This window comes from Monopterus albus, unplaced genomic scaffold (genome assembly GCF_001952655.1).
Source record: "Monopterus albus unplaced genomic scaffold, M_albus_1.0 scaffold49.1, whole genome shotgun sequence".
Lineage (NCBI taxonomy): Eukaryota > Metazoa > Chordata > Actinopteri > Synbranchiformes > Synbranchidae > Monopterus > Monopterus albus.
Genome location: NW_018127929.1, coordinates 63544 through 83985, shown reverse-complemented (window position 1 = coordinate 83985; position 20442 = coordinate 63544). Strand labels below are relative to the sequence as shown.

The following is a 20442-nucleotide window of genomic DNA, read 5'->3' as shown; positions in this document are numbered from 1 at the left end:
TTGTTATCATGAGCATTCACTTCTATTCACTGTCGAATTTGTGCCACAAATAACGCACCATAACAACACACCATGCAGTTTCTTTATTACTGGATGTTAAACTGTGTGTGGGTTGTTTTTTTTTTTAAATCTATCAATGCAGACACAAATGTTAAACTGTGTGTGGGTTTTTTAAATCTATCAATGCAGACACACTGGTGGTAGAATTGGCATTAGATAAAATAGGCTACATTAGCAGTATGGCTAATCAAAACACAATGCAAAGATGGTGTCACAAATAAACAACACAAATGTGAATTCTGATGGTTTGTCACTACAGAAGTAAAAACCTGAGAAGAGCCACTCTGATATCAGCCATGCCGGCTGTGTGAAGTAGGATGTGTCAGTGGACTGGGGAGAGGCTCGCCCACAGCTGCTGTCACAAGACTCTGTAGCATTGGCCTACTTGGATGGTTATAGTCTAATAAATTCCACAGACACTGAAGCTGTGGCAAGCCAACAGCTGCTTAAGTTTTTGATAGTGCAAATAGTGAAACCGCTTGCCTTCACAGGACCAAGACTGTACCTAGTGGTGCAGCACCTGCGCACCTCTTTTGTACTGTGAGCACCTGTTTATAAAAATACTTTTTTTTTTTCATTGGACTGGATCCAATCTGAGTGCATTTTTATGGACTGCTTTGAGATGAAGATGAACTAGAAATTGAGCTACCAGTGTCGTTAATGCGGCTGAGCTGTCACCATGTGTGACGTGCTTGTTATCAAGGTTACCTAAGTAAATGTCGATTTCAACAAAGCAAAATTTAGCATGTGTCGTTACATTTTTCTTTTAATTGTTTGCAAATAAAAAGCAGTCTGTGGCCATCAGGCAGGCATCAGTGTAGGGCTGAAACATTTCTTTGTGTTGCCCGTCATGTTGCTTACACTGAGATGAGGTTGAAGGATTCCAAAAATGAATGGAGATGGAACTCACCACTGTCCACATTTGGTGTGACTGCAGTGAATAACTGTCCCACATTCAATCACAGTCCATTTTGGCTGGCTTTTCTGCCACTACAGATGTCCATATTGAGCTGATATCACACATGCAGCATCCCGCTGTGGCCTTTTTAAAGAAGATGCATAGTAAGATGACTCCGTTTCCTCTGCGCTGCATAATAACCTCTGACTTTTGCCATTCATATTGATGTATGTAAATGGACTGAGGCTTGCTTAAATCTAGCCCAGTGTTATATTTAGACAAGACTGTGTGAAGCTTCTTCTTATTGTAAGTTTCATGTTAAATGAAAGCATTATATCTCAGCATAATATTTGATATGACAGTTTATGGACATGTTGTATTGGAAAGCTTTTTTGAGAAGTTCTTTGCAGGTTCACTGTCCCACTGAGGTCAAAAGAATAATGAGCTTTGTGCTTGGGCCATCAAACACATTGTAGGTATTTGCATATACAGTACATTCTAATTATGCAAAGTTATTTGATGTTTTATCTTGTTTGCTTCTTGCTGACATTTGTGCCATAGTGCTAAACTCAACAAAAGAGATAAAACAGACTGGCTGCTGTTTGTGTGCATTCTGGAGACAAATGGGGTGGGCAGACAGTGACAAAGCAGTAGAGATAGAGGTCAAACTGCAGCAGGGTGGCACCTGCATTTTAATCAGAGAACCTGGTTTTGGTTCTCGGGAGGCTCTCACCCAACAGGGCAGGATACTGTGTATCTCATCAGTGTTTGCACTGAGTAAATACACGCACATTGACATAGTGAAATGAGGCAGACTCAGGACAGCAGAGAAATATCTGACATGAAAGGAAACGGGTCACCGTGGGACCCATGGAAAATGAGGTGACCTCCACAATCAATCTCAGCACTGTTGTTGAAATAAAAACTCATTTCAGATTCAGACCTCCAAAAATTACCTTGTGCATTACTACAGTTGTCTTTTCTGGTGGATGTTCAATCATTTCCTAATGTTAGAATTGCCTCAAGGCGATTTGTTGAAAATGAAATACGATGGAGGGAAGACGTTAAGCTCACACAGAATTGACTGGCCTAATGAAATTCAATCACAGAGATGAACAGGGCACAAAATGAAGGGGCTACAGTTTTGTAAACTGAGTGTTGATGTGCATGCAGGAATTAATTGCATGTTTCAGACAAGGATAAAATCAGTTTGGACCCTAATATTAACCATTGGCCAAGTCACAGCAGACCAGATTGACAACTGTATAACACTCAGTGGTGACTACAGCTGTTACTGCTGTAGATTGAAACAGTGAGATGCTGCCAAACCCATTCAAGTACCTGATGTGGGGTAATCAAAGTAGCTCATTAAGCTCTTGCTGAATAGTAAATAGTTGCCAGATAAATTACAAGTTATTACCACTTGTGTTAACAAATTCATCAAAATATATCAGAAGAGTAATTAGATTCAAAACCATGAATTCTCAGCAGAACACTGCAGTGGGTAATTCATTCCAAAGCAACACTATGACCATGGAAATGCTTTACTCCTATACCCTCTTGTCCTTTATAATTTAACCCCAGTGCTGCAGATTAAATATGCAGCTCTAATACACTGCATCTATTGGATGACCTCTTTCTAAAGGACAAGCAAATTTAGTTGTAGGTCACAAGCCATTTCATGGTCATACTAAGCTTAAGGTGCACGTTCTCCTAATTTAATACTGAAAATACATCATCCAGAGGTGTCACACAGGTGGGAATTATGCAAAGACCTCAGATTCTCTCCAAGTAAACATGTTTCAACAGTGGATTTGGGACAGAAAGTAAATACACATAGTACGCTGGAATGATTAGTTAAGCAGATAACACATTAATTTGTAGATAACATATTTCTGGATGCAGGAAAGCATGACATCCAAGTGATGGTTTCTACGAGGTTTAATGTATTTTAACAACCTTGAGTTATTGCTGGATCGGTGAGGTGACACCTAGGCTTGTAACTTTATTTTAGTCTTATTTCAAAGGAGATAACACCCACTAATCCTAACTACAGACATGAAGGCCTTGAAGAAAAGGCAGCGCCTAACAATGCATGAAAAGGAGTGACAGATGGAAGTAAGGCTGGCTTTTATTTTAACAGCTTTGACATGTACAACCTTGGAGTTAGACCTACTAATGTATTTATAACAACCTAGTTTGACGTCACGGTTCCTCAGAAATGACCTGAACAAGAACTGAAGTCAGTCGAGCGGTACCATAAAGAAACAAGATTGTACTATAGAAAATACTAAATGAAAGAAATTGCAACATTTCATAGTGGCAACATTTTTTGTCCATACATCATATGTTAAAATAATTGTTTTTAAATGAATGTAGTTAGCTAAGATGGCATAGACATGGAAGGACGTTGAGGACGTTGCTGATCCTGGATGTTCTTCTGTCTTCACGTCCTCAGGTGGACTGGTGCTGGATATTTTGGTTCTAAGCTAATTGTCTTTCATGGCTTTGGACGAGGAAAGCTTTAAACTAAACGGTGTAACACACTAGGCAGTAGTGTATATTTTCAGGTTTTGCACGTGTTGTGCTTTGGCTCATGTAAACAGGAAGTATAATGTTGCCTTGGAGAGGAATTAGACTAGTCTGGCTGTGTTTTGCTTATATTTCAAAGCTTTAAAAAGTCATCCATCCATAATCTGAACCACTTATCCTGCGGAGGCCAAGGGGGGCTGGCACCAACCCTAGCCGACTGTGGAAGGAAGCCCAAGTACTCAAGGAAGCCCAAGTAGTGAAAACCCACAGAAAGGCCCTGGTTGGCCACAAGGTTCATACCTTCTTGCTGTGAGGTGCAAATGCCTGTACCACTGTGCCAGCCCCTCAAAAATTCACATTACATTGAATTCTAGTAGCTCCTGTTTGCAGTGAAATCATGTGTATAAACAAAACAATGGCTCATTTATTTTTGATACTGAAGAAAAGGTCATAAAAATTATGTTTGAAGGCAAGATATGATGGTATAAGTCAAGTTTATATATTTCTAAGGATTTGGGACAGGTTCACAATGGGCTCCATGGGCTTATAACCCTGTCACTGATTATAGGATAGTTTTACATTACATTACATATTTGCAGAGACCTCAAGAATGTGTACTGAGCAGTCATTCAACAACAAGATCAGTGTGACTCTTATGTTCAATCTGTGTGAAAGCAGAACACAAATACATATTACTGTATGTGAAAGTGTTAATTGTGATAGGATTGAAGTCTCTGAGTCATGTTTTCTTTTTTCAATAGGAGCTAATAATGTTTTCTGTAGTTCTATTAGTAGTAGTGTTTAAGGATGCTAATCAGGCCATTCAGTTATCCCATTAAGCCTGGCTGTATCTGTAATTAAACAGAAATTGAACAATTTTACCAAATGAATGGAAGATGAATGGACGTGCTTTGTTCCTGTTCACACTGCACAGTAACTCACTAACACAGTTTTAGAAAGACCTGTCATGCTTTATCCCACAGTAGATGTATGTGGCTGCATTGTGGAGACCGTAGCTTCATCACATTTGTGACACTGGTTTGGCGAAATAAACCTAACTCAGGGTCTACTGAAAGTATATCATATCAGATGATTTGTGTACAGACCATCTGTCAGTGAGTGAACATCTGGGTGAATGAGAATTAAGAAAACGATTTGCTGATGTAGAAATAGGGTTGAAAGTGTATAGTCAGTGAACCTTGAGATAAGACTTGGACTATAAACGAGCCACATATTCACTTTGAGCTAGAAGCAGTATTTGTGTGTTTGTTTTTAGGGATAAATATATTCTCATTCTCAGTTAACAGTATATGTGTGTTCGTTTGTTTTTAGGGATACATATATTCTCATTCTCAGTTAACAGTATTTGGCAGATAAAGATCTATCTGGGAGTTTTCCCCCCTGATAAATTTGTGTGGCATGACTTGGGATATAAACAAACATGCTAACTAACAAAGACCGAGCTGAGGGCAGTGTACTCTGATACTGGAGCTACAGATCAGCTGAACAGTGCGTCACCTGGGCGTAACCCCTGTGAGCCTGTCTTTTCAAAAGGTAACCGCAAACCACCTGTGCAATTTGAACTGTGCTCAACTTCTGTTTATAACTGAGAGGGAGAAAATGGACAACCAGCAGTGTAAAGTCCTCAGTAGTTCATTCTGTGAGATTTTATCAAAAGTTGTGATAGATGTGTTTAGAACTGTTGTGGCGTCGGGATATTATCACTGCAAGTAGAAGCTGTTTTAACAATATACAAGTCCTATAATGCTTTTAATCAATTAACTGTTTTGTCTGTAAAATGTCAGAAAATAGTGAAGAATGCCTGTTATAATTTGCCAAGTCTAAGATGACATATACAGAGTCTTACAGCACAAAAGACAAACATATACAATTTACTAATGTGTACGACAATGAAAATAATCAAGTCTGTATTTTTGAGAAGCTGAACCAGCAAATGTTAACTAACTGATTAATGGACTAATTGTTGCAGAGGAAAGAAAAACTAATATCGTGTATGATGACTTTATGACTGATAAATAGGTGATGAGTGTAAATTCCTGGTCTCACCTGTAACTGCTGACAGACTGGGTTCCTAAAAGTTCTCTGAACCTCTCAACCACATCTTCCGATTTGTAATCATTGCTCCATTTTCTCCTTCAATCAAATTGTAAATGAATAAAAGCTTATTCACACGCACATGCAGTTCGGCAACACAATGACACACACGCACTTTTAACTGACAGTGTCGTTTATTTTATGTATTTTAAAGGTTTATTATTTACAATCAAAATAAACAAAAATCTATATTTTTGACAAACACTGTTTGTCTGCATATTGTTGTAAGAAAGTTTACATTGATCTTTCTTTCATCTGTATCAAGTAACGCACTGATTATTCTGTAAGCCTTGGATAACGTGAATGAGCTGAACAGTGACCATGTGGGGAGGGTTTAAGAGGACTGAGCAGCTCCTTGTAGCTTCTCCTCTCTCCACTCCACAGATCATCGGTAAACATATGAAACCTGTGGTCATCAGACCCAAATTAACATTTGGTTTGTCCACTCTGGGCATTATTCTCAGTTCTTTATGCACCTTTTTTTTTTTCTCCAACCAACAAAACAACACACAAAAAGACATATATAAATATATGTGCTGGTTTGTTGAGAGTCCCTATGCTGCTAATATATAAGCTTGTTAGTTTGTGTCGTACATTACCGTTAATGCCCGTTCCAGTATGTTAGCTGTGATTGGTATAGTGGAAAAAAAAGCACATAGTTGGGAAGCTCTCCCTCCAAAGGCAAGTATCAAAAACAGCACAAACCAACAGTGCTGCTATCCATCTTGACTGTGTACTAGTTCCTATACACTATGGCATATTCACGAGTAAGCGCTCGCTGTTGTAAATAGAACATCTCCCCCTCATTTAAAACTTCATACAGGACCAGGGCAGCAGAAATTCTTGGGGATATTGCTCCCTTTCTATTGCAGTCTAACTTAGCTGAAAGAATCCCTCTTTTTTTAAATTTTTTTATTATTATTATAAGTCAGAAAGTGCAATTTAAAACAAAGACAGCGACGTAGATGTTTTGCTTTGGCCAGTTTCCTTCCGCACATCAATACTCAACCCAAGCATCAGAGGCTAACTATAAAGAAAGGTATGAAGGTGCTCCGGATTTGTACAGTGTCTCACTGAGTGTGATATTACTGCAAGTCTAAAGAGTATACTTTTTTTAAACTGTACATGATCTCATTAAATATTCTATGTACCTTGACTGTTAGAACAAGCCTGCCTCTATAAGTTCACATTGTAAGTAAAGATACCAATTGAATAAACTGAAACATTTGGCCATCGTCATTGCATACTCCTTTCCTGTCTAAATACACGCAGACATAGAACACAGAGTATAGTAAGAATTAATGCGCAGTTGTGTGCAGAAGTGCCCCCCGTATGCACCGAGCTCACACTCATAACAAAGGAAGGAACATGGCTATAGTTTAGGCACAAATACTTAAGAATGTCCATGTGAAAAGTCGATGCTTCTGTTCACACACACACAGAACGTCTAGGTAGACAGACAGTGAACAAAACATAATCTAACATTACACTTGACGTCAACATTTTGAGATAGTATCTTTTTAAGTATTTGTGACAGTGCATGCTTTCATGACATTGGTGGGTTGACTGTATTGGTACACTATCGACACAATCTGTAGCAAAGACTTTGTAATCTTTTTAAAATTGGTATCTCAAAGGGCTTAGTCACTTTGAACTGATGGGATATTTGGTGCCATGAAAACCATAAGTCTAGACAGAAATTCAGCATGACTGAGAGTAGATTTGTCACATTTGATTAAGAAGAAGGAAGGTCTGGAACACAAATTTCCTCTACATGCAGCAAAATGGCCCGTAAGCCATACTGCTGGCTGATTTATTTGAGTTGAGTTATCAAATAATTCAGTTATTTCAAGATTAAAATATTTCAAATGGCTCTTAGTCTTTATCTGATGGAGTCACAATATTCTGGCTTGACCTTGCTTCCTTGCCTCAGCATGAGTCCAGGTCAGTTTAGAGTGCCTAAGCCCACATAATGGATTTACATGAGACTGAAACCTTAATGCAAACCAGCATTTTTCTTTTCTCCCTTACTTTCTGCAGCACAAAACATTATTTTTGGTGAAAATGTCCCCCTTCCCACTTGAGTGACTGGATGTCTTTAGCCTAAAATGTGTGTTGAAAATGTTGTGCCTAGTGATATGACAGCATACCGTACAGTTTTAACCAAGAAGCAGGTGAGCAAGCATAGAAAATAAATTGTGGTTTAAAAAACGTTTGACAATTAAAATTAATACAAACAAAAAAAAAATCACTCTGGAAATTATCTTTAGCAGTTTTGGGAAATGAGGCAATAAAAAGACATTTACTTTCAGTTGGACAGTTAAAATGAAGTTGTGTATTGCAGGTAGATATTGTGTATGTTCACTTGATGTGAACTCAAAAACTATACTAGACTAGGAATAGTATACACAGGGATTTCTAGTTGTCCTCCTGTCAGGCATTTCTCAGCATCAGGTAACGCTAGCTATTGCATTAAGGTTTGTTTATCTCTTATGAAACATATTTTGTCACTTAACCTCTGTCACATATAGATGATATCCAGGTTCCTGATAGAAGTAAGACATTGTTATGATAGAGAATGCACCACACAGTATCTGTAAATACTAGATCTACAAAACTATTTACAGCACACATATAGGTAATCTTTATATCACAGTCTATTGCATAATGGTGATAATCTTTAGTTTATAAATATTATAAATATACACAGAATTTTTAAGCAACATTACATCTCTGCCATCTGAAATTAGAAATAGAAAACAATAGCATCCATTCATATCTGTCTCCACACTCCATTTTCCTTGAAAATAAAGAAAAAAAGCAGCAGCATGTCTATTATCAATTCCCTTTGGACCCATAACACTGTCATGGTTTGTATGTGAGCAGCTGTGGGGATACAGTGGCTCAGCCGTTCTGTAGTTACATTGCTGAAAGCAACATAACACTTAGTTACAGTATTAGTCTTGATTTCTGAACTGAGGGTTCACAAAATTGGTATGAGATTCATTTTGTGTGTGTGTGCTTTTTTGAGATATCTGTCAGAGGTGCTTGCATTATTAATCCACAGTGATTACTAAAGCTGCTTAATAGAAGATAATTTTCCTCTTCCTCAGTGGTAAACAAAAGTGAGAGTCAATGTCAGAATCACTGTATATAATTCTCTATATTTCTCAGAAAGGAAGACTCATGTTTATACTACAGCTTTTAAACTGCCATTGCCACCAAATGTTGTAGTTTGATTTAACACACACAGCCACACACACACACACACACACACTCACACACTCCATCCATCCATTTATCCAACTATATATAGCATAAAAGATGAGACAGATGTATCTGTATAATATACATTCTTAAGTTTTGGGAGACTGTGTGTTTAAAATATAATACAAGGGCTTGTGTTTATGGGATTTCTATGAGGTTATTTTAGAAGAAAACTGGTAAGAAATAAAAATGCTGAAGTTCCACCTTTTATCTCTTGTGTCTCTGTTTTTAAAAATGAATTGAAACATAAGTTTAAAAAATGAAAAGGGGAAAAATGGGATCATAAATTTGATGCAAAACGCATCTTGTCTTGTTCAGTTTCTGTACTGCTCAGGACAGAATCTCTCCTAGATCCAGGTGATTCCCTGTGCTGCGTTGAGGATGAGGGTGATGACGTTGCTGCTGCTGCTGCCATCGCTGCTGCTGCTGCAGCGGCGCCTGAGCGCACAGGGGGCAAAGCTCCTGATGACATCTGTCGGAATAAATTCACCCGCTGGGGTACTGTGGTGCGGATGCCACTCTGCAGATTCATTGCCTGGATCGTTGCCGCCGTCAGTGGCATGATGGAGGCCAGAGAGTCTCCTGAGGCCGGGTGCGCTCTGGGCCCCAAAGATGTGTCATGTGGCAGTGATGGTTGGGAGGCCGATAAGTGTCGGACGTCTCGACTCAAGCTGCCTGACTGAAGAGCCTGTGTGCTCTTGTGGGTGTCTCCCCGCTGAGGTGAAGGGACCTGCTGTTGAGGTGATGGCTGCTGCTGCTGTGTTGCTGTGGCTGCGGTTGCAGTTGACACAGCGGGCTGCTGAGCAAGCTGCTGTGGTGTAGATAGGGATGGTTGAGCAACGGGCTGCTGGATAAGTGACAGCTGGGAGGTGGTGGGCGAGCCGGACCGGAAGGGCCGGGCACCGCGAGGAGCTTGCACTGGTAGCCGTGAAGGAGCAGGGTGACATGATTGCCCCTTGCTGCTGAGGGTTGGTTGAAGAAGAATTCAGGTTGCCATGGGAAAGACTGGGAGCAGGGTAACCCCCCTGTTGTGCCACAGCAGCAGCAGCAGCAGCAACTGGCAGCATGCGGGCAACAGACGCATTGGCAATAGCTGAAGCACTGTAGGTCAGGGGTACAGAGGACTGTTGGAGCTGACTGGTGCCAAAGGCCATTGAGAAGGGTGGTTGGGCTGGTGAGTTAATGATGGAGTTTCCTGATATTGGTGTTGAGTTCATCCCCGTGACTGACTGCTTGCGGTCCACCATCATCACCATCTCCCTGTCCTGGCGGATAATCTGCTTCAATATCTCGTTCTCCTGTGTGTTGAAAACGCCGGCGTTCAGATCCTTCTGGAACTTCTGCAGTAGCAACGAGTTCTTCTTCCCTGTTGGGGTGCAGTCAGGAGAGGTGAGCACATAAAGCCATGGCACATTTTGGTTGCACTAAACTGCAGGATTCAGGACAGAAATAATAAAGATGCAGCTTGTATATTTAGTAGGAAGATTTTTGATGCATTTGCATCCTTTCTTCCCAACATAGCAAATTTTCATCTCTACAGATTTTGGCAGAACAGCATCATGCTCTTGATTCCACTAAATTTATAAATTTACTTGGCAAATTTGAACTTTTTCAATCTTACAAGCTACATCTTGTGACGTCCACTAAGGTCTGTCATAGTGAGTGTAAAGGACACTGAATGGTGATGACTATGGGAAATGTACGATTTGAGAGGAGTGAAGGACACATAAGGAGATAAAGATTACTTAAGATGTGACATGATAGCATAGATTGTGCTGATGTGGACAATGAAACACAGAAGAATACTGATGAGTTGAACCCACACATCACGTTACTAGATAATTTGTAGAGAAGGACAAAAAGTTTTAAACTCTAAGAGTAAATTTAAAGTCACATTCTATTTAAATCACAAGGACAGCTTTTCTAAAATACATCACAAGGACACTCACTAAACTCTCATTTAGATTAAACAAGCAAACAGAAGAACAAAGATCTATTCCTAACATAGTACTGCACCATAGCATAACTGGAAACAACTGTTTATGTTAAATTAAAATCAATTTTACTTATCCTACCACAAAATGCTATTGTTTATCATCAACATTTTTATAGTAAATAAAGTGATCAAAATGTAGTTTTTGTTATGAATCTGCAAAATTAAATCTGAATAATTATAAATTGGTTGGTTTCAAAAGTGCTTCAGTTATGTACAGTATTATAAAGGACATTTTGAGCCCACAGGCCGGGAAATCTTTCTGAGCCTGCCACAGGTTGTGAACTGTGCTAATATAGACTCGTCAGGTGGTTTCTCTAAACTCCATCCACTTCTGTGGCTTTGGGAGTTTGGCAGCAGAACTGTGGCAAAATGCTAAGTTGTACAAAAGGCATGAAAGATATCCTGAAACCTTTTTTTTTATTTTTATTTGTGAGATACGCCACATTTGGCAGTAATGGTAATAATAAAGATCCACTTAAAATCTTTACCGTTAATTACTTTGTCAAAGTGTATTTAGAGGATGCGTTTGCCGTAATTACTGTCGACCTTGTGTATCGACAGGCTGTGGAGCATTATCTGTCAGTGAAGACAGAGTGGACTTTTTGTGTGCTGAAGGATTTGGCCACAGTCAATCAGTCATTATGCCCTGTCCTTGAGGGCATGACAATTTTCCCCTGAGTTAGATTTTCTCAGCATTTCTGGATGGCTTCCTTCTCTCAAGGCCCCCAACAAGTCATGCATTCAGCTATAAGACTAGATTTTTTACAGCTGTATCAGCTGAAAATGGATTGATCTTATGTTTTGCAGCCAGTTCCTCAAAATCATTATTTAAAGTTCACTTTGACTGCAGCAGTCACTACAGGGTTGGATAGTGAAAGAGCAAAAACTAGCACCACATACTGACTACAAACTTAATTGTTCACTTACAAGGCTACTTGCATTGCATTTTTAAAGGTGATGGGGTTAAACTCTAGAAGGACAACACAAGCATCAGTTAGTGTAAAATTTCATCAGCTGTGTCACACTGCAGTGTGTACATAAATGTGTCTAAACTTGTGCTGTAAATATTTTGGCATGTTTTTCCAATAAATAGCACTGGTCATCTTTGAATACATCTCTAAACAGTGAATGGAAGTCTGGCTTTCACTTTCAAGCATCAGAAGGTGATAGAATTATTATCCCATGAAAACAAACAAGCAAATAAAAACAAGCAAAATGTAAACACCATTCATGGGTAAAGAGATTTCTTTTTATATACAAAACTTGTAATATTTAAATAGAAATAAATCAGATATGGGTGAAACCACTGTACTATGTTACTAATTTGTCTTTTTTTTGGTTCTTTAGAACCAGTGAGATAAGTTCAATATACAAATGTCGCCCATCAATACAATTATTATTAAACCAAGTAATAATACAGTAACCAATATACAATATATCTAAAACTGGAGCAAAACTCTTGTAAAACATTATGAAAGCTAATGAACACACTTACAGTAACAAACAAAAAACAATCAAAACAAACACTGTCATGTTAACAAACATAAATAATGTAAAAAACAGAAGACAAATTGATATGCTGTACAGGGAAAATACACACTTTTCATTCTGACTTAAACAGTATCTTTGTTAAATCATCTCTCCTTTAATCTGCAATAACACTTTATTTTCTGACTCATTGTAGGAGGATTATGTACCTAGGGAGGACAACTGGTGTAAATGTTTGTGGGAAAATGATTCATAATGAATTAAATGGACTTTTGCCCTCCACATATCATCAACATGACATTACTGTAGCGCTGTCTGAATGCAGTTTAAACCCCCCCGCCCAAGAAAAGTGTCCATAGTCTAAATCTACTCCAAATTATTTAGAGAAAAGACAGAATTTGTGTTTCAAGTCAGAAAAGCTGAAAACTTTTTTTCTGATGATTCTGGTGATTAAAAAATGAAATGGGATTTCTGCATTGCATTAGTAAAGATTTTACTAATCTGCAGACATGATTTCATTTGTGAATAAACTTTGAACAAACAATTCAAAGAGAAAACAAAAATGTCACACCAATAGAGCAGGCTATGGATTTATAATTGGGTCGATTATTCTGTGAAAGGTCATTTACACAATAAACATGACATGTAAAACTGAATGAGTTCTCTGTGTTTCAGTGTGCATGACTTGAGTTATGTGTCACTGATGCAGGGATTAAACAGTTAATGTAACCTTCAGCAAGAGGTCAGCCTCTTGGAGGATGACTTTGAGACCGGATCCATTTAGCAAGCCTCTATAGGTCAGTCTGTCCCTGTTCGAATACTAGAATTGGAATAAAGTGTTTACCTGATGCCTACTCGTCGGCCAGGACACTCTTGAAAACGAGATGTGCTCGTCTCAAGACGGACTCCTGGTCAAATAATTTTTAGATAGATAAAAGATAATGTAAAATGTGCAACACATTATTGATTTCAAAGCATGGTTACTTTTTTTTACTTTCCTTTTTAGAGCAAGACAAGCATGTAATCAAATGCAGTTTGTATATAGAAACGATACAACAAGCACGGATCATGGCAAAGTATCTTCCGTCGTATGAGACAAAACCCCCTTCATGGTTAGTCTGAAAGTATGGATCAAATCTAAGTCATTCTGACTTAGATTCAGTGCGTAGCTTTCATTTTCTAACACTTGGCTATAGTGAACAGCTACTGTAATTGTCTCATAAAAAGGGCAAATGTAGATTAGGCCTGTTGAGGTCAAAGGGCAGAACGTTGATGAAGGGCACAGTGAAAACAAATGCACACATTTCACTATAGCAAATATAGATTGTTTTGCTAGTCCAGAAATACAACCTTGTCTCTTGTGAATTACGTTTATATGCAACAAATTCAAAGTTGTGTTCAATTCCTATGCAAGAAGTAGTGGGGCGTTTGTATAGCACAGTGAACAGTGCGTGTTCAGATCAGTGTGTAAGGTTAGTGTCTCACATTAAACAGCAAATTAGTGCTGTGAACCTTTTCTTAAACTTTATCGTGTGGTTTTATTTGCTTAAAGAAACAAATAACCATGCTTTAGGTGACAGGAGCAGGGATAAAAGAAACAAATAAACAGACAGACCAACTTTTGCAGATATCACTGGTATGAATTTAGGTTAGCTAAAGAAGTTAGCTAAAGAAAGCACTGTGTGTCTCATTTATACAGAGACAATTCATTGATTAATTTATGTTTTTTTTTATGGAACTAGGGGTTCAACTAACTTTTTTAATGTATTTCAAATATACCACCCCTCTCTGAGTCTGTGCCCCAGCCTGGCCTCCCCATCCAATTTTTTTTAGATCCACCCCTAGAAGACAGGTTTTGCCTAGTCACCCAGGCTAAATGATGTTTCTCCCTACCAAAAATAGTTGTATATGAATGTAATTCTGAGGAGAAAAGGTTGCCTCAACAGTTACACATACATAATTCTGATTGATTTGAAACAGCCTTATTCTAAATCTATTGTTTATTGCTTGATAGTGACTGACATAACACTACAGTATTTCAAAGCTGTCAACTCTTGATTTGCAAAGCAATTCAGTAATGCCTGTGTCAGGTAAAATAATACACAAATAAAAAGCCATGGCAAAAAAACAAACAAAAAAACAACAACCAACAGTAACAGACAGAAAAGTAGATATAGAGTGCAAGCTTAGCCACTGATATGAGATAACATTGGCACACTATGAAAACTGTGCTTAAATTCTGGTGATATTATTTTTCTAGTTAATATAATAGGGTCACTTACTGTAAGTAAAACCAAATTATCAAACATTATGGCCTCTACTGCAGTAGCATTACACAGTAACGTTCATTATGGACTGTTTGATTTATAGGCAGTGTAACATTATGGCTTTTAATGCTTGTCATTTATTTTGTCAGTTTCAGTTTGTGGGATCTGTCCAGATGTTTGTCTAGTAAAGGGGAAGATATTTTTAGGTGGTAATGCACAAATCAATCTTAAACTGTCATTAGAATATTCATGCTGCAGCACAGCAGCTTTTGGGTCGCCACACAGTATAGTACCAGATTGCTGTGGCATGGTATGGGGAAAATATACAATAAGATTCTGCTGTATTGCCTTACTGACAGTTTAAAGTAGGTGAACTTAAAGTTTTATAAATACCAAATGCATGCTATTCACCCATGAGCAACACATGATCATGACTGTCATATACTTAATTCTTTTTCTTGCTTGACTGGGACACTGATGCCATAACTGTTCTGCATTGCCTTGCAGAGTTGTGACGTTGTGATGAAGTGTTATTTCTGTTCCGTGCCACTGAGGGATCCAGATTTTAATGTTGCTCACAAGTATCATAATCCATGACCATAATGATTAATGTGTTGTACACTATTTACTACAACGGCTTTGAGTCCAAATTGTATGAATGTGCAGGCTGAGCAAAAGTACATCCTTACTTTCTCAGGAGGTTATAGCGTAGTGTGCCGAAATTGTACTCTACGTGAGACGTGCTGAATTACTGTTAAGTGAATAAAAGGTCATTTTAAAAAAATTTACAAAGAAGCAAAATATAGGCAAAGACAAAGGCAGTTACTACTTACGGTAGACAACACTTACAGTATCATATAAGCTTCTATTTGAAGTACTATGGTAGACTAAACACATTCATAAAAAGGAGTGAACAAATGTCAGTGCACCCAGTTATTGCCCTGGTTGTGTTAAATACATGTGCCCCTTTTTTTTTAAACCAACAAATCTCTGTGTGTGTCTGAACCATTGTCGCTTGTATGTAAATGATGATCCGTCAGACATTAAGGGCACTTTCACACCTGCTTTGCTTAGTCAGGTTGAATTGAACCCTGGTTTGTTTTCCCCCTGGTGCAGTTCATTTGGACAGGTGTGAACACAGCAGTCATACTTGGGTGCAGATCAAAACAAGCACACCCAAACCCTTTCCCAGAGGTGGTCTTGGTATGGTTCCAGATTAACTCTAGACCAGATCTGATCATGATTCAGACCAACTACAAGGAATACAGTGGAAGTTTGAGCTTAGCTGTTTAGCATGTCATTGTATATTAACTCCCTTTTTCTTCTCAGTTGACCGTAGGCTGCATGTCTTCTTTGCAAAGTATAAAACAATATTGGATCTTCAATTCTTGCTCTGTTGACATAGTTTTATTTAGTTTATTGCTCAGTTAATTACCACAATTATGATCAAATACCAATTAAGCGGTTTCTCCATGTTCAGAGCAAATTTATTTCATAGGACTGTTCACCGGTAGAGATCACGTATCTTCTTCCTGTGTTTACTTTCTCGTTCCTTCCCCAGACTCCATTGAGGGAAGGGAATGTTCTCACATGATTTGTAATGACGCATTTTGGTTTGCTTGGATTTTTCTGTGTGTGAAAAGGAAACTGAACCAAGGGGAAATCAGACCAAGATGAGAAACTGGTCCACTGAGTCTGACTAGTGGAGCGAATTACAGGTGTGAAAACACCCTAAAAATAAGGAAGTATTGTTGATGGGGGTATAGCTGACTGAAGCCTGTTGGCAAATGGGGCTGGACCTGATGGATGTGGGAACCACTCCCTGATGTGACTTGGCCTGCTCTTTGTTTACAGAATTTGTGCCTAGTTGATTTTGAGAACTCTGATATGGGGTGGGGTGCTGCTCATACCCAGGAGTGTAGATGAGTGGAAAGAGGGTCAGATACACATGCATGAGAGGTTAGCTTTGTTCCACTTGCTAACATCCAGTGGGAGGGTCAACACCAAACCAACGAGGGGGCGACCTGACTCCCTCCCGGACAGCGACATGCACTGCCTTCCAATTAATCCAACCACAAAATTTCCTTCTTTAGAAGGATTAATGCTGGTTCCAACAAAAATTATTTAATGTTATTTCAAAAGAGATGGCATTTCAAAAAAGAGAGAGAGAGAGAGAGCATACAGGTCATGCAGCACAAGATGGCAGACACAATGCTTTTATGAAGAAAGAAGGCAAATGAATACTGATAAAAACAAGGCTCAATGACAGGCAAGAGATTTGACCAATCAGACATGACAACTAGATGTAGGTAAGTCTTACCAATGCGGTCCAATCGATCAATGGCTACAGTTTCAAAAGCACGTCGCATCATGGGGTACTCTTCTAGCACCTCATTGAAATGGTCAACAGACAGGGAAAAGAGTCGACAGTAGGTGTCTGCACGCACACTTGCTGTTCGTCTGCCCTTGGTGAGCAGACAGATCTCTGTAGAAACACAAGAAAAAAACATGGAGAGCATTAAAAACATTTAGATACATGAAGAAACTCTAACTGAAGTGTGACATAAATCCACTCATAATATCATAGAATACCATATAGATGCACTAGAGTGGAGCAAGCTAATTTAAAAGTAAACAAAACGAGAAGTCCATCAGCAGCGCTGTCACTTGCATCACACCAAGATAATTCATCATCCTGCACGGAGCTAATGATCCCATAATCTGATAGAGTAGTTAGATTTACAAACAAAAAATCTCTGTCTGGCAAAGCTGCATCACTTCTCAAATGTAATGTATGGGCACATAGCATCCCTGTATTGCTCTTCAGCTGCTTGTCAGTCTTGTACATTATATTTCCCAGTGCCAGAGCTTATTACTGAAAAAGCTTTTGGCAGCTAAGACTCAATTATTGGATGTTGGAGTAATGTATCATACTTCGACCTGCACCTCGTGACATCAGGAGATATTAAAGTATTTATCTTCTTTCCAGTTTGTTCAGCTGTATTTACCTCTGACATTAAATGCGACAGCACAATTCAACTTTGTGAAAAGATTGTCCTATAAGACAATCCTGTAATATACACATACAGTTTTCATCATTATCAGTAGTGTAAGAACATGTAGCAAAACTCTCTGCTGGGACATTAAGTATTTAAAACTTTATCTGCAGTCTAAGTATCGACTTTCCTTGGTTCGGCCCTGTTCAACCATCCACACAGCTCAACCTGGGCCCTCATTTGTTTTTCTCTCCAGTCTACAGCACAACATCCATCATCATGTCGTTAAATGTTAACTTGTCATGGTGTGATCGTTCTTGGCTATGCCATGAGCTGTCAGGAAAATAGAGCACAGTGTATGCAGGATGTGAGAGCAACACTCCCAGGCTGTGGGTGTGAATAAGCTCCTTTTAATTGGTACCTCTGTTAACAGAAGAAGATGCACAGAGAAATCGAGAGAAAGGGAGACAGGGGAAAAAAAACATTGGTGTTGTTTAGGTTTACAAAGAAGAAAAACAAATGCAGATAGACAGTGAGGGGCTGCTCTGTACTGTTAGAAAATGGCCTAACAAGCTTTCATGATATGCTGTATGGCTACATCAAGAGGTAAATGTATTGCGTGACAGTGAGCAGCCAGTGGCTCAGGTCTAGCTGAGCTGAAAACAACTGATGCCTGTCAAATTACTGTCTGCCATGCCCCAACATTTTGACTGATGCCATGTACAGAAAAAAGTGAAACATGTTATAGTTAAAATGAACCTATTCTCCCTCAAGCACCAGAGGCCTCTAATTACTTTGTCATCTTAATTCATATTGGAAACACTGCCCTAGTACAGATGCATCCAGTGCATTGTGTTGCATTTGTGATGCATAAAGACTGAAAACTAAACCCAAAGAAAAACAGATCTGCCACTTGAAAAGTTTTAACATCCACCTTGCATTTATAAAACCTTATATGTAAAGAAGAACAGTTGTTGGAGTCTCTGTTGGATTTTTGACCGAATTAGACATTTAAACCAAAGTTGTAAGGGAAACATTGACTCTGGCCCTGTTAACACTTCATATGTTGTAGTTTGACACATGCCTGTTGCCATCATTTCCCATCACTTCGTGTGTCACGTACTCTCCTGGCAATGAGCTTCTTTATCCCTTCCACCCCTCTGTGACTGGGACTGAGAAGAGGGAGTCCCATGTGAGTAAGACATTCAAGCCCAGTAGGGATTTTCATTTGCTATCGGTCATTGTCCTTGCATTATACTCCATTATTCCCTCAGCCTCAGAGTGACTTCACTACAGAGCTGTGGTACCAATATGTAATCCCATTCATGGAGGCTCAGGAGTGATTACCATGATTCCTGTTTAGCATGCAAGTGTGGCAATGACTGTGATTGGAGGTGCATTGTGGCCTACTGTCCTAATAGATGTCCTACTCATTACTATGCTAATAGTTTCATGTGACAGGGCTTGGTTTTGTTTCTCTCTGTCGCCCTCACTGATTCCTCATTCTAGCCACAGTTTGGCCTGGTTGTAAGGGGAGTATGAGTCATGGGAGAAAAGGGGGAAGAGTGAGGTGCATGCCTGGCACCGCCAGCTGCTCCCAACTCAGGGCTCATCTACTAATGCCATACAAATGAGTAAAAATACCAGATGGGCAAAAGGCAGCAGCAGGCGGCCTGGCACTGACAGAACAGAGCAAAATGTGCAGTGCACTCTTTTTCATTTGGACAGATAAAACACATCTTTTAACTAAAAGATTAAGTGATGAATTAAATATGGACATGTACTGTTTGTTCTTTGTATGTTTTCCCCCCTTTTCATTAAATTATATGACATGCATATGCTGAATAGATGCCCCTCCTTTTTGGCAATCCTGTATTTAAAGCAAGCAGCTTTGCAAATGGTCGTGATGAGAGAGTGCACAGCAGTAATCCTGTGCTTTGAACAAGCAGGCCAAATCAAGGACAACTCTTTTTTTTTTTTTAATTCTTCACCTTCCTTAGCCTCTCTGTGAAACAAACTACATGCAGCAGACAAACCAAAGTGAAGGTATTCTTAGACTCCCCAGCCTCCTTCATATAGTGGGGATGAACTCATCAGATAAAATATGCAAGGGACCTCTAAAATTGGAAACTTTGCTTTCACATAGACATGACCATGTCTGCCTGCAGATTCTATTAGAGTAAACAATGTTGCTGAAATTACATTTGGCATTGAAAAAATTAATGATATCTGTCATGTTTGGAGCAGAAAGGGGCTGTGTGCAGAAAGAGAGAGGAAGATGGAGAATGAAACTGCAGCAGAATAAACAGTAGCTGGTCTTGTTGGTGCCAAGTAAATGCAGCGGGCTCATATGGCGAGGGAGAAGAGCTCATGCATGAGTTTGTGTGTGTGAGAGTGGGGGAGGAACCTCGGTGTTCTAAGGGATGTCTGATCCATGCCTTGGCCTACTCCAACAACCAGGTGAGACGTTATGTAGCTGCAGGAGCTGAATAACGTCCAACACCGGTTAATTAGAGTCTACATCTACAATAACTTCAAACAGCATCAAACATACAGCAAGGCTCATACCTCAGTACATACAGTGCCTTGCGAAAGTATTCGGCCCCCTTGAACTTTGCGACCTTTTGCCACATTTCAGGCTTCAAACATAAAGATATAAAACTGTAATTTTTTGTGAAGAATCAACAACAAGTGGGACACAATCATGAAGTGGAACGAAATTTATTGGATATTTCAAACGTTTTTAACAAATAAAAAACTGAAAAATTGGGCGTGCAAAATTATTCAGCCCCTTTACTTTCAGTGCAGCAAACTCTCTCCAGA

At 39.1% G+C, this 20442-nt stretch overlaps 1 protein-coding gene across 1 annotated transcript in view; it reads right to left on the bottom strand.

Moving 5' to 3' along the window:
- Positions 1 to 5743: 5743 nt before the first annotated feature.
- hcn1 (hyperpolarization activated cyclic nucleotide-gated potassium channel 1) overlaps positions 5744 to 20442 on the bottom strand; it is a 56451-nt gene continuing 41752 nt past the window's right edge. Inside the window, 3 exon segments of the mRNA XM_020600822.1 lie at positions 5744 to 9795; positions 9797 to 10238; positions 16944 to 17108. Coding sequence (XP_020456478.1) covers positions 9153 to 9795; positions 9797 to 10238; positions 16944 to 17108 — 1250 coding nt within the window. The 3' untranslated portion in view covers positions 5744 to 9152.